This window comes from Ranitomeya variabilis, chromosome 6 (genome assembly GCF_051348905.1).
Source record: "Ranitomeya variabilis isolate aRanVar5 chromosome 6, aRanVar5.hap1, whole genome shotgun sequence".
Lineage (NCBI taxonomy): Eukaryota > Metazoa > Chordata > Amphibia > Anura > Dendrobatidae > Ranitomeya > Ranitomeya variabilis.
This window is the reverse complement of record NC_135237.1, coordinates 49227714-49250419: the sequence shown is the minus strand read 5'-3', so window position 1 is coordinate 49250419 and position 22706 is coordinate 49227714. Positions and strand designations below refer to the sequence as shown.

General features: G+C 42.9%; 1 protein-coding gene across 3 annotated transcripts in view; it reads left to right on the top strand.

The window, feature by feature from the left end:
* The window catches only part of MKX (mohawk homeobox), a 139088-nt gene that overhangs the window by 41138 nt on the left and 75244 nt on the right, over positions 1-22706 (top strand). For all 3 annotated transcript variants that reach the window (XM_077271831.1, XM_077271830.1, XM_077271832.1), the window contains exon 4: positions 16313-16466. In XM_077271831.1, coding sequence (XP_077127946.1) covers positions 16313-16466 — 154 coding nt within the window. The remainder of the gene's footprint in view (positions 1-16312; positions 16467-22706) is intronic.

The following is a 22706-nucleotide window of genomic DNA, read 5'->3' as shown; positions in this document are numbered from 1 at the left end:
ACAGTGCACATTGAAATAAAACCCGGCAGCCACTGGATTGGGAATGAACGGTTGATGAATAAATACCGTATGTACTTTTATTCCTTTTCAGGTTTTTACTTGAAGGATATTGAAACACTACAGCCTTTAGCGGATCATCTAGTCAGACATTAAACTAATCCCACCATGTTGTTGTTGTGTCATGCTAAACCCTACACAAGCCGGCCATAGATCACAGGGAGGACTTGGAAAGAAATCAGCATCCATGGTGCATTAACGGATGGAAGAATTCCAGGGAATTCTTCTCAGCTAATATCTCTTAGGGGACTTGCCTTTCTGACTATTCTAAGCTTGAGAGTAGAATGAAAATGACAGAACCACTAGTAGTGGCCTATTAAATTGTCACTATGAATATAGACACAGAACTGTGTAAGGCTAAAGGGATTTAATGCATCCACAGCACACGGTAAGAAAAATCTTTAAGACATCTCTAAAAACCATTTATGGTTGCACTGCTGTTTTTTTGGCCTGACTCATATCATATCACTATATCAGTCTAGGGACACATGAGCGTATGTTCTCATCCGAGAGGATCTGTTCATTTATGCTATGCACACTCTGATCGGACTGTGATCAGAGTTTGATCCGAGTGAGATCACAGTGTGATCAGATTTTCCGGGATGAAGAGAAGATAGAAAAGTCTCCATCTTCTGCATTATGTCAATCTATGGAAATCGGACCGCACTCAGCTATAATGTGCGATCCAAGTATCCGATCCAACTCCGGAATGCTGCAATCTTCTTCCACAGACCGACCCTGTCCAAGGTAAAAAATTGCACATACAGTGGGGGGAAAAGTATTTAGTCAGCCACCAATTGTGCAAGTTCTCCCACTTAAAAAGATGAGCGAGGCCTGTAATTGACATCATAGGTAGACCACAACTATGAGCGTCAAAATGAGAAAACAAATCCAGAAAATCACCTTGTCTGATTTGGCAAGATTTATTTAGCAAATTACGGTGGAAAATAAGTATTTGCTCACTTAAAACATGAAAGATTTCTGGCTCTCACAGACCTGTAACTTCTTCTTTAAGAGGCTCCTCTGTCCTCCACTCATTACCTGTAGTAATGGCACCTGTTTGAACATGTTATCAGTATAAAAGACACCTGTCTAGAACCTCAAACAGTCACACTCGAAACTACATTATGGTGAAGACCAAAGAGCTGTCGAAGGACACCAGAAGCAAAATTGTAGCCCTGCACCAGGCTGGGAAGACTGAATCTGCAATAGGCAAGCAGCTTTGTGTAAAAGTTGGATAACACTTTTAAAGGTTTTCTTTAAGTTCTTGTCTAGTATATTCCGTAACTTATTGACTGATCAGGGTCGTTGCATTCACTTGACAAGAGTTGCGTTGCAGTTCTCTGCATAGTTGGAGCACTACTATGCGGAGGAACGGCTATAAAGAGACCTCAATCCCTACATTTTCAGAATTAGTAGGGGGTCCCTGATTTCGGATTAGAGGGTTAAGGTATAGCCTACTGACACGCCATAACAATCTAAAATGGGAATATACCTCTTCAAGATGTATCCAATGGCAGCACATTGTGTAAAGGGTTAATCCCAACAGGCCTGCTCTTTTTATCACATACCTAAATATAAGTCAGCTCTAAAAAAAAAGTGCTTATTGCTACCAATTGAACTCTTTTATGACGCCGTATAACAAGTAGAAATTGAGGCTGGGGATAATTTGAGCAATATGGTGCAAGATAACCGTAGCAGATACAGATGTGTCGGGAGGATGAGACATTTACTGGTTCTCTTGGGTTGATAATTTGGGACATTTTCTGAATCTGGAGACAATTTAAAGAGGCCGGTTGCTTTTACTTGTATGGTATTAACATGTTTGAGGTCTTCTAAAGGGCACATGTCACCACAAATTACCCTACTCCAAATCATTGTGCCATTGTTTTCTTAGTGAAGTCATAGGTCTTGTATTTAATTATGACTTTCCTCAGTTCAGGATCTCAGTGGTCTAAGACCTCATGCGCATGGACGTATTTTTAGATTTCTGTTGTACTGCACCCTTTGGGCTTATTTTGCCTCCAATTATATATACTCATGAAACATTCTTCTTAAACTTCTTTATTCCAAACATCTTTTTTCACCTTTAAAAAAAAAAAAAAATTCACTAATGTAACTGTATTAGGGCTTGTTTTATTACAAGATGAGTTGAATGGTAGTTTATACAACATATCACTTAACTTTTATGCACTTTTTATTGGATAAAATATAGAAAAAAACCTTTTCTTCCTATGCCAATTGTGCTGTACAAGGGCTTTTTTTTGTGTGACTAGTTTTCTCTTTTTATGTCATAAAAATGACATGTTTTAAAACATAATTTATCGCTGTATGTTTTTTTTCCAACCATATTGGGAAAAATAGTATTGTTTTTACTATTTTCCCCTTTTTTAAACATGTAGAAAACATTTTTTTCACAGTATTCATAGTGGAAAAGATAATACACTGCATTAAAGGGCTTGTCCAAGACTAATATATATATATATATATATATATATATATATATATATTAGATAGTGGCCCGATTCTAACGCATCGGGTATTCTAGAATATGTATGTAGTTTATTTATAAAGTTTTCAGAATAATGCAATTTATACACAGGATTCGGCCGGCCGCAACCACTTAAGCGAAGCGTGGTTCAAATTCCGCGCCAATTCGCTTCCGGACTGCGCCTGTCGCTAATTGTTCGTGGCCGGGCGCCACGTAGTATATTGCCCAGCCAGGTAGTATATTGCCCAGCCAGGTAGTATATTGCCCAGCCACGTAGTATATAGCACAGACACGTAGCATATAGCACAGACACGTAGCATTTTGCACAGCCACGTAATATATTGCACAGCCACGTAGTATATAGCACAGCCACATAGTATATAGCACAGAGACGTAATATATAGCACAGAGATGTAGTATATAACAAAGCCCATGCAGTATATAACACAGGCCACATAGTATATAGCACACCGATGTAGTATATTGCCCAGCCATGTAATATATACCACAGCCACATAGTATATAGCACAACCCACATAGTATATAGCACAGAGATGTAGTATATAACACTGCCCATGCAGTATATAACACAGGCCACGTAGTATATAGCACACCGATGTAGTATATTGCCCAGCCACGTAGTATATAGCACAGCCCACATAGTATACAGAACAGAGATGTAGTATATAGCACAGCGCACATAGTATCTAGCAATGTGGGCACCATATCCCTGTTAAAAAAAGAATTAAAATAAAAAATAGTTATATACTCACCTTCCGTCGGCTCCGGATCCAGCCCAAGCGTTTACCGATGCTCCTCGCGACGCTCCGGTCCCAAGAGTGCATTGCGGTCTCGCGAGATGATGACGTAGTGGTCTCGCGAGACCGCTGTGTCATCATCTCGCGAGACCGCAATGCATGGACCGGTCACCGGAGCTTCGTGACGAGCGGGAAAGGCGCCGCAAGGAGAGTATATAATGATTTTTTATTTTTTAAATTATTTTTAACATTAGATCTTTTTAATATTGATGCTCCATAGGCAGCATCAATAGTAAAAAGTTGGTCACACAGGGTTAATAGCAGCGTTAACGGACTGCGTTACACCGCGGCATAACCCTGTGTGAGCGCTGACTGGAGGGGAGTATGGTGCGGGCGCTGACTGCAGGGGAGTAGGGAGCGGCCATTTTGCCGCCGGACTGTGCCCGTCTCTGATTGGTCGTGGCCGTTTTGCCGCGACCAATCAGCGACTTGGGATTTCCGTGACAGAAAGAAAGACAGACAGAAAGAAAGACGGAAGTGACCCTTAGACAATTATATAGTAGATACCGGTATATATACAGTACAGACCAAAAGTTTGGACACACCTCATTTAAAGATTTTTCTGTATTTTCATGACTATGAAAAGTGTACATTCACACTGAAGGCATCAAAACGATGAATTATCACATGTGGAATTATATACTTAACAAAAAAGTGTGAAACAACTGAAATTATGTCTTACGTTCTTGGTTCTTCAAAGTAGCCACCTTTTGCTTTGATGACTGCTTTGCACACTCTTGGCATTCTTTTGATGAGCTTCAAGAGGTAGTCACCGGGAATGGTTTTCACTTCACAGGTGTGCCCTGTCAGGTTTAATAAGTGGGATTTCTTGCCTTATAAATGGTGTTGGGACCATCAGTTGTGTTGTGCAGAGGTCTGGTGGATACACAGCTGATAGTCCTACTGAATAGACTGTTAGAATCTGTATTATTATTATGACAAGAAAAAAGCAGCTAAGTAAAGAAAAACGAGTGGCCATCATTACGTTAAGAAATTAAGGTCAGTCAGTCCGAAAAATTGGGAAAACTTTGAAAGTGTCCCCAAGTGCAGTTGCAAAAACCATCAAGCGCTACAAAGAAACTGGCTCACATGAGGACCGCCCCAGGAAAGGAAGACCAAGAGTCACCTCTGCTTCTGAGGATAAGTTTATCCGAGTCACCAGCCTCAGAAATCGCAGGTTAACAGCAGCTCAGATTAGAGACCAGGTCAATGCCACACAGAGTTCTAGCAGCAGACACATCTCTACAACAACTGTTAAGAGGAGACTTTGTGCAGCAGGCCTTCATGGTAAAATAGCTGCTAGGAAACCACTGCTAAGGACAAGCAACAAGCAGAAGAGACTTGTTTGGGCTAAAGAACACAAGGAATGGACATTAGACCAGTGGAAATCTGTGCTTTGGTCTGATGAGTCCAAATTTGAGATCTTTGGTTCCAAACACCGTGTCTTTGTGCGATGCAGAAAAGGTGAACGGATGGACTCTACATGCCTGGTTCCCACCATGAAGCATGGAGGAGGAGGTGTGATGGTGTGGGGGTGCTTTGCTGGTGACACTGTTGGGGATTTATTCAAAATTGAAGGCATACTGAACCAGCATGGCTACCACAGCATCTTGCAGTGGCATGCTATTCCATTCGGTTTGCGTTTAGTTGGACCATCATTTATTTTTCAACAGGACAATGACCCAAAACACACCTCCAGGCTGTGTAAGGGCTATTTGACCAAGAAGGAGAGTGATGGGGTGCTACGCCAGATGACCTGGCCTCCACAGTGACCAGACCTGAACCCAATCGAGATGGTTTGGGGTGAGCTGGATCGCAGAGTGAAGGCAAAAGGGCCAACAAGTGCTAAGCATCTCTGGGAACTCCTTCAAGAATGTTGGAAGACCATTCCCGGTGACTATCTCTTGAAGTTCATGAAGAGAATGCCAAGAGTGTGCAAAGCAGTCATCAAAGCAAAAGGTGGCTACTTTGAAGAACCTAGAATATAAGACATAATTTCAGTTGTTTCACACTCTTTTGTTATGTATATAATTCCACATGTGTTAATTCATAGTTTTGATGCCTTCAGTGTGAATGTACAATTTTCATAGTCATGAAAATACAGAAAAATCTTTAAATGAGAAGGTGTGTCCAAACTTTTGGTCTGTACTGTATATATAACTATGAGCCTAAAAACTAACAGGCAGGCAGTTGCTAGCGGAGGCAACTACCTGCCTGTTCTACCTGGCGCCAGCTCAGACCACTCCTACCGGCAATTCAGTGTTGTGGGCGGAGTTATACAGAGCTCAGCATTAAGTGAACTGCTAGATCTGTAGCAGATAAAATAGTGATTTTATCAAAATGACAGCAAACAGCTCAGTAAGTGACACATCACTGGAATAAGGGTCTCTGCTTCAACATTATTCTGCTCTCAGATAGAGTAACAAAAACCTGGTGAGAGTCCCTTTAAGTGGGGCGTTCTTTCTCCCATAGATGTTGTGAATTTGCTTTTTGCTCCCTCTAGTGGTTACTAGTTTTTTGACTCTGGTTTTTCTGTCATTCCTTTTATCCGCACCTGGGTCGTTAGTTAGGGGTGTTGCTATATAAGCTCCCTGGACCTTCAGTTCTATGCCTGGCAACGTAGTTATCAGAGCTAGTCTGCTGTGCTCTTGTCTACTGATCCTGGTTCCAGTTATATCAGCTAAGTCTGCCTTTTGCTTTTTGCTATTTGTTTTGGTTTTGTATTTTTGTCCAGCTTGTTCCAAATCTATATCCTGACCTTTGCTGGAAGCTCTAGGGGGCTGGTGTTCTCCCCCCGGACCGTTAGACGGTTCGGGGGTTCTTGAATTTCCAGTGTGGAATTTGATAGGGTTTTTGTTGACCATATAAGTTACCTTTCTTTATTCTGCTATTAGTAAGCGGGCCTCTCTGTGCTAAACCTGGTTCATTTCTGTGTTTGTCATTTCCTCTTACCTCACCGTCATTATTTGTGGGGGGCTTCTATCCAGCTTTGGGGTCCCCTTCTCTGGAGGCAAGAAAGGTCTTTGTTTTCCTCTACTAGGGGTAGCTAGATTCTCCGGCTGGCGCGTGTCATCTAGAATCAACGTAGGAATGATCCCCGGCTACTTCTAGTGTTGGCGTTAGGAGTAGATATATGGTCAACCCAGTTACCACTGCCCTAGGAGCTGGATTTTTGTATTCTGCAGACTTCCACGTTCCTCTGAGACCCTCGCCATTGGGGTCATAACAGTTTGCCAGGCCAGTATTAAATGTTTAATGCATTGCAGAAGAGGGATTATAAGAAAGAAGATTCTGAGTTTTTTTTTTTTTCTTCTTCCCCTTTTAGTCCATGAGCCAAGAACCAAATTTGACGATATCGGTACCAAGCGGAGTGACTAATTCTCTTTGGTATTTTTAGGTAGATGCATGTCTGTAGTTTATTTTTTGATATGATAGCCCTTACATATACGTAGCTTATTAACCCCTTCAGCCCTAGGCCTATTTGTACCCAAGTGCCTAAGCCAATCTGACCTGTGCCACTTCATGGGCTAATAACTTTGGAACGCTTTCACCTATCCAAGCCATTCTGAGATTGTTTTCTCGTGACATATTGTACTTCACGTCAGTGCTAAATGGGAGTCAATATATTTTACCTTTCTATATAAAAAAATGCTAAATATTCGGAAATTTTGGAAAAATCGGCAATTTTTTAACTTTGAAATTCTCTGCTTTTTACAAAAATACTGATACCCCCCATAATAGTTATTAATTTACACTCCCCACATGTTTACTTCATATTGGCATCATTTTGAAAATGAAACCTTATTGTTTTACGACGTAATAGGGCTTATAGTTTTATGCGCAATTTTTCACATTTACAGCAAAACCCACTTTTCAAAGGACCAAGTCACTTCTGAAGTCACTTTAAGGGGCTTACATAACAGAAACCACCCATAAATTACCCCATTTTGCAAACTACACCCCTCAAGCTGTTCAAAACTCATTTTTAAAAACTGTTAACCCTTTAGGTGTTCCACAGGAATTTTAGCATGAGCCAAGAACCAAATATGACGATATCGGTACCACCCGGAGTGACTAGATGTAGTATTTGTAACAAAATTTAATCCAAGTTATGTAAATACACACTGAACATGTCATGTGCATATATATATATATATATATATATATATATATATATATATATATATATATATATGTTACTCCATAATATCTTCAACATCGGACTCTGAATCTGACTGTTGTTCTACTGGCTCGTCTTCAGTACCCTTGTTCTGGCATGTCTGTAATCTGCACATGTCTGTGCACTTCAGGCCATTGCTGAGGCAAGTACACTGAGGAAGTTCACATGACCGCACACACTTGCAGGACAGTAGCTGTATAATAGCTTCTGGTGCTGGTGCCCCTTGCATCCACTTGACAACAAGCTTTCCGTCGTTATCTATCATCCAACCGCAGTCTGTTGGGTTTGCAACCCATGGCTGGCTCTGCAGACTTCTCCTCCAGATCGCAGCCTGGTAGTTTGCACGCAGTGCATGCATGAAAAGGCAGTCCTGGCAAGGAGGGAGTTGACTTGACTCTACCACTCCACGTCTGGCACAGAACAGCTGATAACGGAGCCTGTTTACCTCAGTTGTTTGGGTAGTTGGCAGGTACATGTGGCAGGTGATTTCCTGTAACTTCTCAAAAAGTTCGGTAGACACTTCCCATGAACGACCAACTTCCTGAAAGGCATCCTGGTATGTCTTGTTCATCTTCAACTGCTTGAGTGTCGTCATCTTCCCACGGCCAGCGAATGCACTGACGGTGTCACAGCCTGTAAATGCATGCATACCAATCAATGAATCACATACGCTGCCTCCCAATGTTCGGCTCAGAGTGGTGATATCCAGGAATCTTGTCCGGTTCTGTGTACCGCATTTCTGGAACAGGTGGGATGGGATTTTGTGGCACATGCCCAGACACAGGACCATGACATCAGTATCCTCCGAAGTGATGATGACCGACTTGTAACCAGATTCTGCTGCATGAAGAGCATGGAGAAGGAGGCGTGTGTCTGCTTCTTCTTGATTTGACTTAAGGTCAGCAGCCTCTTCCCACTGTTCTTTGGTGATCTTAAAGCAGAGCTGCTCACATGTGACATACAGCTCCTTCTCCTCAAGCTTCTCCCTGTGGTGTTTCGCCTTCCATTCTTCTACCAGAAACTTTATGAGACTTGCCTTGTTGGAGGAACTACTTAGAAGCTTTTTCCACTGCTGGATGTTGTGCCCATGTTGAATGTTCTTGAAATGGATCCCTGTGCCTTCATATCTGTTGACTCTTTCTGTATCTTTGATGGATGTCTCCTTGTAGACGTCAAAGACAATATCAATGCGCTTGCTCTTAGCACCCTCATGGATAGCGCGACTCATTGCTGTGCCTGCTAGCTGGCCAAATGTTGCATTGTTTCCCTTCAGTTTCTGAACCAGGCTCATCCCATCAATGATGGTTGCAGAGGGCTCGGGGATCACTTCTGCAGGACGAGCATTCCTCTCCAACTCCCTTGCGAGGGCAGCCTTGTTGGTCTTGCGGATAGACCCATCACCATTGGCAAGTGCCCATGGCAATGGACCCAGGGGATGAGTCAAGACATCACTCATTTGTAGCTTTCTGTTCTCAGCTACAAGTATCATCTGGCCAAATAGGTTTCTGTCAGCCTTCAAAATTACCTCCTTGCCAAGACCTTGTCTGCGTGTCTTCATTTGGATGTTAGAGAACGTTTTAAGTTTGTTCTTCGTCATCTTGTCATGAAACAATGTAGTTGGCTTATCGGTACCCAAACGCTCATCCTTGAATGTTTGATATGCATCCTCTCCTATACTGTATGCCCCTTGAAGGTCTTTGGCTACATCTGGTGGTGCTACAGTCGCTGTTGACAAACTGATAAGTTCACCATTATGCTCTTTGTTGAAGGGGTTCACCCAACCTGTCTCCAGCAGTTGAACGAAAGATTGGACATCGGCTTCATCTCTTCTAATCCTAGACACCTGTAGGTCTGAATGGCTGAAGTCAGTATATTGTTGGCCTACCAGGGCCCTCAGCTGCCTCAAGTACATACTGCGGTACTCTGATGTCAGGTAGAACCTGGAAACAGCTCCAACTTTGAGGCTGAAGCCTTTTGTGCCCCCTGGTGTCTGGGTGTCTTTGTTGATTGTCTCTTCAATGGTCTGGTCCACAGGAATTCGTCCAAAAGGATTCTTGCTACCGATCTGGACCGAAAAGCCACCTTGCATGAAGTATTCATGGACCTCTGGGTGTTCTATGGGCAGCCGAGACATTGTGGCATAGTAATAGGTTAGGTATCGGGCATAGTTGACCTTGTCATAGGCAAAACACCATGGTATCATCTGTCGGATTGCTCCTAGGTGAAGCATCCAGTTGCCTTCTCTTGAAGCTCGAACCAGGGCCAGCATGGTCTCGACCATGTCCAAGTATGACATCCAGAATGCTGAGAGTTGTTCATTTCTGAGGGTCTCAAGATAAACTTGAAAGAGCTTCAGGGTAAGTGTGCAAGATTCATTATCCAAGAGCTTTTCGAAGGATCCCTGCGACACACTGATGCGAAAGTTTGTGATGTTCTTCAGTGTTTCATCCAGATGGTGAAGGTCCCTTGCATGGTTTTCTTCTAGCCATGGAAGGAAGTTTTTCCATGCAAGCCTCATAAGTGCTTCATAGACCAGCTTGTGTAGTCTCACTGCTCTGTTGTACCTCCGGCCGTCCATCACTCCAGACACTGATCCTTCAGCGATTACACCGGATTCAACACACAGATCTCTAAGGCCTGCATCCTGAAATCTGTTCCCTATGATAGAGAGGAGATTACAGATTGTGTGGAAGACACCCAAAAACCACATAGCGCTCCTTCCGTGTTGAGCTGTGCTGTGTGCCCATACTTTAGTTTACGAGTACATGTGGGGTGTTTCTATAAACTGCAGAATTAGGGTAACCAAGTTTGGGTTTGCCGTTAACCCTTGCTAGGTTGCAGGTAAAATTGGATTACAATGTAATATCTGGAAAAAAAATGAAATTTTGAAATTTCGCCTTCATTCTGCTAAAATTCCTGTGGAACACCTAAAGGGTTAACAGTTTTTAAAAATGAGTTTTGAACAGCTTGAGGGGTGTAGTTTGCAAAATGGGGTAATTTATGGGTGGTTTCTGTTATGTAAGCCCCTTAAAGTGACTTCAGAAGTGACTTGGTCCTTTGAAAAGTGGGTTTTGCTGTAAATGTGAAAAATTGCGCATAAAACTATAAGCCCTATTACGTCGTAAAACAATAAGGTTTCATTTTCAAAATGATGCCAATATGAAGTAAACATGTGGGGAGTGTAAATTAATAACTATTATGGGGGGTATCAGTATTTTTGTAAAAAGCAGAGAATTTCAAAGTTAAAAAATTGCCGATTTTTCCAAAATTTCCGAATATTTAGCATTTTTTTATATAGAAAGGTAAAATATATTGACTCCCATTTAGCACTGACGTGAAGTACAATATGTCACGAGAAAACAATCTCAGAATGGCTTGGATAGGTGAAAGCGTTCCAAAGTTATTAGCCCATGAAGTGGCACAGGTCAGATTGGCTTAGGCACTTGGGTACAAATAGGCCTAGGGCTGAAGGGGTTAATAAGCTACGTATATGTAAGGGCTATCATATCAAAAAATAAACTACAGACATGCATCTACCTAAAAATACCAAAGAAAATTAGTCACTCCGGGTGGTACCGATATCTGGCCCGGCTCATGGACTATTTACCTCAGAGTGGCTATGCTTGCTGCAGACATGAATGTCCAGACCTTGATTACAAGTGTGGACCAGCTGGCTACTCGTGTGCAGGGCATACAAGACTATGTTATCAGAAATCCTAGGTCAGAACCTAAAATACCGATTCCTGAACTGTTTTCCGGAGACAGGTTTAAGTTTAGGAATTTCGTGAATAATTGTAAATTGTTTTTGTCCCTGAGACCCTGTTCATCTGGAGATTCTGCTCAGCAAGTAAAAATTGTTATTTCGTTCTTACGGGGCGACCCTCAGGATTGGGCTTTTTCGCTGGCGCCAGGAGATCCGGCATTGGCTGATCTTGATGCGTTTTTTCTGGCGCTCGGTTTACTTTATGAGGAACCCAATCTTGAGATTCAGGCAGAAAAGGCCTTGCTGGCTATGTCTCAGGGGCAGGACGAGGCTGAAGTGTATTGCCAAAAATTTCGGAAATGGTCCGTGCTGACACATTGGAACGAGTGTGCACTGGCCGCTAATTTTAGAAATGGCCTTTCTGAAGCCATTAAGAATGTTATGGTGGGTTTTCCCATTCCCACAGGTCTGAATGATACTATGGCACTGGCTATTCAAATTGACCGGCGGTTGCGGGAGCGCAAAACCGCAAATTCCCTCATGGTGTTGTCTGAACAGACACCTAATTCGGTGCAATGTGATAGAAAAACCGCAAATTCCCTCATGGTGTTGTCTGAACAGACACCTGATTTAATGCAATGTGATAGAATCCTGACTAGAAATGAGCGGAAAATTCATAGACGCCGGAATGGCTTGTGCTACTACTGTGGTGATTCTACACATGTTATCTCAGCATGCTCTAAACGTATAGCTAAGGTTGTTAGTCCTGTCACCGTTGGTAATTTGCAACCTAAATTTATTCTGTCTGTAACTTTGATTTGCTCACTGTCATCTTATCCTGTCATGGCGTTTGTAGATTCAGGTGCTGCCCTGAGTCTCATGGATCTCTCATTTGCTAAGCGCTGTGGTTTTACTCTTGAACCATTAGAAAATCCTATTCCTCTTAGGGGTATTGATGCTACACCATTGGCAGCAAATAAACCGCAGTATTGGACACAGGTTACCATGTGCATGACTCCTGAACACCGCGAGGTGATACGTTTCCTGGTTTTACATAAAATGCATGATTTGGTTGTTTTAGGGCTGCCATGGTTACAGACCCATAATCCAGTCCTGGACTGGAAGGCTATGTCAGTCTCAAGTTGGGGCTGTCGTGGTATTCATGGGGATTCCCTGCCTGTGTCTATTGCTTCTTCTACGCCTTCGGAAGTTCCGGAGTATTTGTCTGATTATCAGGATGTCTTCAGTGAGTCTGAGTCCAGTGCACTGCCTCCTCATAGGGACTGTGACTGTGCTATAGATTTGATCCCAGGCAGTAAATTTCCTAAGGGAAGACTGTTTAATCTGTCGGTACCTGAACATACCGCTATGCGTTCATATATCAAGGAGTCTCTGGAGAAAGGACATATTCGTCCGTCTTCTTCCCCTCTTGGTGCGGGATTCTTTTTTGTGGCAAAAAAGGACGGATCTTTGAGACCTTGTATTGATTATCGGCTTTTAAATAAGATCACTGTCAAATTTCAGTATCCTTTACCGCTGTTGTCTGACTTGTTTGCCCGGATTAAGGGTGCCAAGTGGTTTACCAAGATAGACCTTCGTGGTGCGTACAACCTTGTGCGCATTAAGCAAGGTGATGAATGGAAAACCGCATTCAATACGCCCGAAGGTCATTTTGAGTACTTGGTGATGCCTTTTGGGCTCTCCAATGCGCCTTCAGTTTTTCAGTCCTTTATGCATGACATTTTCCGGAAGTATCTGGATAAATTTTTGATTGTTTATCTGGATGATATTTTGGTTTTTTCTGATAATTGGGATTCGCATGTGGAGCAGGTCAGGTTGGTCTTTAAAATTTTGCGTGAAAATTCTTTGTTTGTCAAGGGCTCAAAGTGTCTCTTTGGTGTACAGAAGGTTCCCTTTTTGGGGTTCATTTTTTCCCCTTCTGCTGTGGAGATGGACCCAGTCAAGGTCCGAGCTATTCTTGATTGGACTCAGCCCTCGTCAGTTAAGAGTCTTCAGAAGTTCTTGGGCTTCGCTAACTTCTACCGTCGTTTTATCGCTAATTTTTCTAGCATTGTGAAACCTTTGACGGATATGACCAAGAAGGGCTCCGATGTAGCTAACTGGGCTCCTGCTGCCGTGGAGGCTTTCCAGGAGTTGAAACGCCGGTTTACTTCGGCGCCTGTTTTGTGCCAGCCTGACGTCTCACTTCCCTTTCAGGTTGAGGTGGATGCTTCGGAGATTGGGGCAGGGGCCGTTTTGTCGCAGAGAGGCCCTGGTTGCTCTGTTATGAAACCTTGTGCTTTTTTCTCTAGGAAGTTTTCGCCTGCCGAGCGAAATTATGATGTGGGCAATCGGGAGTTGTTGGCCATGAAATGGGCATTTGAGGAGTGGCGTCATTGGCTCGAGGGTGCTAAGCATCGTGTGGTGGTCTTGACTGATCACAAAAATCTGATGTATCTCGAGTCTGCTAAACGCCTTAATCCGAGACAGGCCCGCTGGTCATTGTTTTTCTCCCGCTTTGATTTTGTTGTCTCGTATTTACCAGGTTCAAAGAATGTGAAGGCCGATGCTCTTTCTAGGAGCTTTGTGCCTGATGCTCCTGGAGTCGCTGATCCTGTTGGTATTCTTAAAGATGGAGTTATCTTGTCAGCTATTTCTCCGGATCTGCGACGTGTGTTGCAGAGATTTCAGGCTGATAGGCCTGAGTCTTGTCCACCTGACAGACTGTTTGTCCCGGATAAGTGGACCAGCAGAGTCATTTCCGAGGTTCATTCCTCGGTGTTGGCAGGTCACCCGGGAATTTTTGGCACCAGAGATCTGGTGGCCAGGTCCTTTTGGTGGCCTTCCTTGTCAAGGGATGTGCGGTCATTTGTGCAGTCCTGTGGGACTTGTGCTCGAGCTAAGCCTTGCTGTTCTCGTGCCAGCGGTTTGCTCTTGCCCTTGCCTGTCCCGAAGAGACCTTGGACACATATCTCCATGGATTTCATTTCTGATCTTCCGCTATCTCAGGGCATGTCCGTTATCTGGGTGATATGTGATCGCTTCTCCAAGATGGTCCATTTGGTTCCTTTGCCTAAGCTGCCTTCCTCTTCCGATCTGGTTCCTGTGTTTTTCCAGAACGTGGTTCGTTTGCACGGCATCCCTGAGAATATTGTGTCAGACAGAGGATCCCAGTTCGTTTCCAGGTTCTGGCGATCCTTTTGTAGTAGGATGGGCATTGATTTGTCGTTTTCGTCTGCTTTCCATCCTCAGACTAATGGACAGACGGAGCGAACCAATCAGACTTTGGAGGCTTATTTGAGGTGTTTTGTCTCTGCTGATCAGGACGATTGGGTGACATTCTTGCCGTTGGCTGAGTTTGCCCTTAATAATCGGGCTAGTTCCGCCACCTTGGTTTCGCCTTTTTTCTGCAACTCTGGTTTCCATCCTCGCTTTTCTTCGGGTCATGTGGAGCCTTCTGACTGTCCTGGGGTGGATTCTGTGGTGGATAGGTTGCAGCAGATCTGGAATCATGTGGTGGACAACTTGAAGTTGTCACAGGAGAAGGCTCAGCGCTTTGCCAACCGCCGCCGCGGTGTGGGTCCCCGACTACGCGTTGGGGATTTGGTATGGCTTTCTTCCCGCTTTGTTCCTATGAAGGTCTCCTCTCCCAAATTTAAACCTCGTTTTATTGGGCCTTACAAGATATTGGAAATCCTTAATCCTGTATCTTTTCGTCTGGATCTTCCTGTGTCGTTTGCTATTCACAATGTATTTCATAGGTCCTTGTTGCGGCGGTACATTGTGCCTGTAGTTCCTTCTGCTGAGCCTCCTGCTCCGGTGTTGGTTGAGGGCGAGTTGGAGTACGTGGTGGAGAAGATCTTGGATTCTCGCCTCTCCAGGCGGAGGCTTCAGTACCTGGTCAAGTGGAAGGGCTATGGTCAGGAGGATAATTCCTGGGTGGTCGCCTCTGATGTTCATGCGGCCGATTTAGTTCGTGCCTTTCATGCCGCTCATCCTGATCGTCCTGGTGGTCGTGGTGAGGGTTCGGTGACCCCTCACTAAGGGGGGGGTACTGTTGTGAATTTGCTTTTTGCTCCCTCTAGTGGTTACTAGTTTTTTGACTCTGGTTTTTCTGTCATTCCTTTTATCCGCACCTGGGTCGTTAGTTAGGGGTGTTGCTATATAAGCTCCCTGGACCTTCAGTTCTATGCCTGGCAACGTAGTTATCAGAGCTAGTCTGCTGTGCTCTTGTCTACTGATCCTGGTTCCAGTTATATCAGCTAAGTCTGCCTTTTGCTTTTTGCTATTTGTTTTGGTTTTGTATTTTTGTCCAGCTTGTTCCAAATCTATATCCTGACCTTTGCTGGAAGCTCTAGGGGGCTGGTGTTCTCCCCCCGGACCGTTAGACGGTTCGGGGGTTCTTGAATTTCCAGTGTGGAATTTGATAGGGTTTTTGTTGACCATATAAGTTACCTTTCTTTATTCTGCTATTAGTAAGCGGGCCTCTCTGTGCTAAACCTGGTTCATTTCTGTGTTTGTCATTTCCTCTTACCTCACCGTCATTATTTGTGGGGGGCTTCTATCCAGCTTTGGGGTCCCCTTCTCTGGAGGCAAGAAAGGTCTTTGTTTTCCTCTACTAGGGGTAGCTAGATTCTCCGGCTGGCGCGTGTCATCTAGAATCAACGTAGGAATGATCCCCGGCTACTTCTAGTGTTGGCGTTAGGAGTAGATATATGGTCAACCCAGTTACCACTGCCCTAGGAGCTGGATTTTTGTATTCTGCAGACTTCCACGTTCCTCTGAGACCCTCGCCATTGGGGTCATAACACATAGACATCCGTTGTTTTTTCCCTAATCCAAGAGCAAGGGATGTAAGGGAGAGCGCTAAATCCATTGTTCATGGTGGCTCTAGATTCCTTTCTGACCTGTTGAAATGTCCATCATTCTGTCCTTTTTCTCTTAGAACTTTGATGTTGCGCTCGACAATGTGTTTAGTATTTCCAGGTTTCAATTGACTTGATACCAATTGCTTATAAAATTTAAATGATGCTAATAATGAATTATTTTTTTTCCCGATCCAGGTTTCAAACTGGTTTGCAAATGCAAGACGACGCCTCAAAAACACTGTGAGACAACCAGACCTGAGCTGGGCTTTGAGGATAAAGCTATATAACAAATACGTCCAAGGCAACGCTGAGCGGCTGAGTGTCAGCAGTGAAGACTCCTGTTCAGAAGGTTCGTTCTTTTGTACTGTGATAGTGGCTGTGATGATAACAAAGTGAGAGGTCGAGGTCGTTCTTTCTAGGTGACGCTCGTTGATGACAAATCTTTGTTGATGTTATCGCAACCTCTTCTTCTTACTTTTGGACTACTATATTGGCAGTAAACCCAAAAACCGCAGAGCGTGCCGCCCATCAATTCTTTATTTATGTGGTTTTGATTAATCACGATGCACAGATTGACATTTTTTTATTAAATTATACCTGCCTTTTCTCACAAAACGTGTACAAAAGTATGATTTTACTGCCCTCATCCTCCCAAAGATGGTGTCCATAGCAGTCTGATATGTCCAGGAACTGTCTCGATTCAATGTTCTGTAACCTGCAATACACTGTTTTTGAGTGACCAAGTCTTCTTTGTCAGAATTCTGCCAGCACTATAGGTGCAAGAGCGTCTATTTTCTCAATTTGTTCTTGCTTTGTCCAGTGGCTTACTAGTCAACAAACTCAAATTTTGCACAAGGGTATTTTTTTATTCATAAATCATATAATGCCCCGTAAAAACTATTTTATTAGAAAAATATTTAAAATACCACCAACCTGTGGTACTCCCAAACAAAGACACAAAAAACACGCCGTGAACAAACTGGTATGAGGACCTTGTAATCCTACACTGGTACCTGGGCTGGTACCTGCCTACCTGCGGGGGTTGGCGCCCTAGGGGAAACGTTGTGGCGCCCCCACTCCACGGCGGCTGGTCCTGCGGTCCCTATTGAACCCTACTGTCCGCCCAGGGTCCCACTACCCGATAGCACCACTAAAGGAACCCCTCACTGCTAGACATAGATAAATCCTGCACTTAAGGATTACTGAGCCCCACACCGTGCCATAAAAACAATAAGGAACATGTGGGAGAAATATATATATAGTAACGGTTAGCAATAAGCAGCCTTGGAGCCCCAGGCTTAAATAAATAATCAATGCTATTACCAATCTGCTGCATACATGCTGACAGTGATATACATTAATATGCTGGTGAGTATGCCTTCAGATAACATATGGCTAATTAATACTCATCCAGCCTCAGCATGCCGTCCACCTCTCCCCAGTACCGTCTCAACGCGTTTCGCCTCTTCGGCTCATCAGGAGGCCCTGATCAAACAACATGTGTCCCGATGGTATCAGATGCATATGAACCACCAATTCCATTACCTCTGATTTTAAAAGGTCCGCCCGGATTGCATATCCGGCCCATTTCCGGTCCGCCTACGTCACCTCCGTATCTTTTAGGAGGCACATTGCGCAGAATCACAATGGCACGCATGCCTGGGAGATGTGCTGCGCAAAATCGCCGTGACACGCAAAATCGCCGTGGCACGCATGAAAGATCGCGCGATGTCAAAAACAGTTCTCGCGCATGTCTACTGCCGCCCCTAATTACATGCAAGATCGCACGATATCATAGGCAGCTCTTGCGCATGTCTACTATCGCACATACTCCTTCTTATATATCACGTGAGTAACCAGGCTCATCGTGCCTGCGTCCAGGTGGCACGCATCATGCGCTCCAGCTATCCATTACCGGCTGGATAAGCATCACTCAGCCCGTTGCGCTTACGTCCTACTAGACCACATATTACGCTCCAGCTCACAATCACCAAATCGATGTTGCAGAATAAAATCTTCACTACAGCATACTGTTTTACGCTTGCATTCGTAAGCAAAATATTCCAGTTTTCACAAATATGGGTAAACTCATTATTCCAACAGGCTAGTCTTAACCTCTAATTTTTCTCCCAGCAGCACAGATATCCGCTGGGAATTTTAACTCGACCCAATGGCTAGGCTATATCAACATAAGCCATCCCTTTAAAAAAAAAAAAAAAAATCATACCGGGTCACCACCTTCGCATCACTTTTTAACCCAAGGGAAACACATATCAGAGGATTTCTATTCGAAGATATCCATAGCATACTAATCTATGCAGCACCCTATCCCAGGGTTGCCTTTTGAGGTGCAGGCATGGCCCACAGTTTTTATTTCATGGAAATGCAAAACCCCATTCCTTTCAATCAGAAAAGATGGGAAATTAAACGCGACTAGAGAAAAACTCATATCCCTCACACCAATCTAAAGGAAGCAGGCAAAAGACAGCTGTTCATTCAGCCCCTTAGGGGTCATAGCATCCATACGGAATGTCCACTCACATTCCCTCTGTAGAATTTTTCTATCAAAATTGCCCCCTCTTGGGCTGGGTTTCACCACCTCTATGACCACAAATCTAATGGTAAACCTATCTCCAGGATGTTGATCTCTCATATGCTTTGCCAGGGTAGTATCCCTGTTGTTCCTCAGATCTCCCATGTGCTCACCTACCCTTCTACGCAGCTCCCTCTTTGTTTTACCAATATAATCTTTTGGACAAGAACATGTGGCCATGTATACCACCCCCGTAGATTTACAATTGGAGAAATCCCTCTGATAAAAAACCTTCCCTGTAGAAGAGCTAACAAAGGTCTTGCCAGGTTTCATCCACTTACACATCTGACAGTCTCCACAACGGAAAAAAACAGTGGCTTGCCTGAACTACAATCTCACCTCTAGGTATTGCCTGTATGTCGCTTGACAGACTCTCAGGTAGAGAAAGACAAAACTCTTCCCCTACTACGTGTAATCTGTCTCAGCATCTCGGCTACCAGAAAAGGATTACACTTGACAACAGGCAGTAGATAGCTACAAGGTAACAGGAAGACACCTAATGGATGGAACTTTGGGTGATTTTTCTCTTTTGAACGACATTATTAGATTTTTGCAAAACTTATGTGTCAACAAAATAATGCATCCCGTATAAATACCCTGAACTCCACATTGAAAGCAATATTACAGCTTTATATCCAGCTTTATATTACAGCTTTATATTAAACTTCTCTTTCTTTGATTTTCAGTCCAGTGGGCGGTCCTATCAGTGACTGACAGCTATCAATGTATACAAATAAAGCTGTCAGTCATTGAGAGGACCGCCCACTGGACAAAACATCCCAGAAAGAGCAGAGGATTAAATTAATAAATTACAGGTTTTAGAGAATCTTTTCTCACTAAATTATATATTAATCTACTCCGCTCCCCCTGCTCTATCGGATGGTGTCTGTAGATTAGACTGTATTTTCATTTTGATAGGTTCCCTTAAAATCACATTCAGTTAAACTTCTCCAAGAGACAACCAATTTTGGGTGGTTTTCTCAAGGAGTTTTTATTATTTTTATTGTATTAGTTTGTTCAAGCTGCCCAGAATAGCACCATCTTAGTAGGGTTATTTGGAACCTAGGTGCTCATGAACTATCACTAGGATAGGTCGTCATATTAATGAGGGATTTCATCACCACATTAATAAGTTACTTAAGAGCACTTGGACAAGCTTTCAACAATTTGCACCCCCATATTTGTTAATGACATTATCAAATTTATTGACCTATCAGCTGACCATTCATACATAGTTTATTAGCCCAATGTAAAGCCTGATCCAAAAGAAAAAAATTCCTGGTGTGAAGTCTACCAAATGATTGCAAGGTCCGACTACTAGAGTGTGGCAAAAAAAAAATTGATATTTTGATATTAAAAAGATCAATAAGGATTATAAAAAGAAAATGTTAAATTAAATGAAGACGAAAAAACTTTTTACCTTACAAAATCTTTTACTACCATAAAATAAAATATCTAAACATAATTTTAAATGGTATTGCCACATCTGTTAGAACCTAAACTATAAAATTATAATGGAATTGTTGTTTTTTTTCACCACTATTGGAAAAAAAGGAAAAAAAAAAAGGAAAAAAAGTCTGAGAGGCTTCACACCTGATAAGGATTCCAAAGAAAATTTCCTGGTGTGAAGACTGTCTTGTGAATTTTGCCTGATCCGCTCATCTCTAGTCATGGCGCAAATGAAAACATAGTCTACTAAATGCAAGATGTAAAAAGTAAATCAAATCCTTATTATCCCCTCTCCAGCCCTTCTGCGTCACCCGTCCGATACTCATCACAACTTCAGATCACCACCACTTGCGCTGGGCCAGGACCTCCGGCTTTAATTGGGCCAGGGAAGAGGGTTCTGCACATTCATGTCCAAGGTCATAGTGCACACCGTGATGTCATGACACCGTGACCTTGTGTAGAATCCTCCCGGGCCCTCATAAAAGCGTGAGAGGTTTGAGAAATTCGGTAAGGACTAGTTGGGTTACACAAAGGGGTCGGAGAGGTGTATATAAGAATTTTTGTAAACATTTTGATGGCCTTTTATGGTTCCGAAAAAATATCGGCCAGCAGAAACTAAAGAATTAAAGAAATTGCAGATTTTTCGTAAAATTCTAATACAAGTCAACTCCACTCAAATGAATTTGCTCATCTCTAGTCATGACTTCCGTTTACAGTGGAATCCATGATTCAGTGTCAGATCCTTCATGAAAAAAATCCTGATGGATCTTGATGATCGACAGTGGTATCTGTTGGGGTTCTTGTTGTCGAATCTAACAGAACTACTGACAAACTCCAAAGCAGATGTCTAGACCGCTTTAATCAGGATGTATGGCCCGACCTTCTGTACACTTCTGCTGCTCCTCTTTATGGATGCATAAGTTTTTTCATGTTACCATAGAAATATTCTAAAAAAAATATTCCAGGTGGAGAGCGGTCTACCATACTGTTCCCAAATGGGCATCGTCTTGTCAATGCTTTTCAATGTTTGAGCAGACAGGGGTGACAAGAAGATATTGTAGGACCTTCTGCAAGGCTGAAGTGTTATCCTAAGCAACATCTAGATTTACACAACCTTGAATTATTTCTTCAGTGAGAACATTCTTCATATTATTTATGTCTTGAGACAGAGCAGCGGTAGCGTAAAGATGAGGAACGTGTCATAAATGAAATAAAACAAGGAACGATATTTGATCCCTTACATGTGGGTTACGCAGAGGTAGCCTATATGGTGAATTTATATTTATGCTGGACACTAGCCAGACTTTCTAAGAAAAGAAGGACTATTCCTGCAAAGAATAAGTTGCAGATCAGTCTAAATAGAACAGTTCCACTGAGTCAACGGGGAATGTTTATTGGTACAGAAATTGAGGGGTTTTTTTTAAGCATGGTTTGAAATACAAGAATACAGAGCAGAATGGCTTAAAAGGTCAAGACCATACCTATGATTGAAATACATGTGTTTATTACCCAGTCAGTACCTCCTGAGCTGGTGACCCCTGTCTCCCCTTTCACACCAGTCTTAAAAAAATAAATCTGGATAGATTTATTCAGAATTACGTGCTCTCAAGTTCCGTTGTTCATTGTTAGAGCAGAAGGGATAATAAACATAATTTTTATTATTAAGAATGGATTCCGCAAATGTTACTTTGTTCACTAACAAAAATTCCCCCACAAAAATAAAGTTGTTACCTAATCATTTACATTCAACAAAATGTGCAGTTTTCAAATTTTAAGCATTTAAAGTTTTTTTTTATACCAAATTGGTATAAATTGGATAATTGAGCCCTCTACCAACTCCATGAATGAGACTCTACAGAGCGGTGTCCCAACGTAGCAGAGGTTGGGCCTGCGCATCTCTGTTTCATTCGTTGCCTATGGAACGGCTAAGAGCTGCACTTAGCTTTTTCAGGAAGTACCACAAGGTTGGTGGTAGTCATAGCTTTTTCAGGCAGTACCAAAAGATTTGTAGTGGTCATATCTTTTTCAGGCGGTACAAAAGATTGGTAGTGGTCCTAGCCATTGAACCCCAGAGATCAAATCGGTAAGAGAAAAAAAATGCTGATCAGCACTGACCCATAGTATAACATTGGTCCAAGTGCTATCCGATAAAACATAGAATAGCACTTGTCCGAGTTATACTCTCATATGAATGATCCCTATGTCAAGGAGCCATCTGACCATTGGGAGTCCTATGGTCACTGATTAAATGAAGTGGCAATTGGGTGTGTGTGCTGCCACTCCATTCTTTGCCTTTGGGACTGACAAGAAAATGGCACACATGGTTATCTCCTCCAATCTCATAGACATTGATGGGCATTGCTCAGTTCCAAAAAATGTGGGCACAGAAATACTATTCCTGAATTGGTGGTGGGACTTCCAGCAATCAAACACATCACTTATCCTGTGGGACAACCCCTTTAGGTATCATTATTTAGAGTAATAAACAGTATACTATTTAGAGGAAGTGTATACTCATCACCTCAGTGTGATACGTCTTTTTTTTCC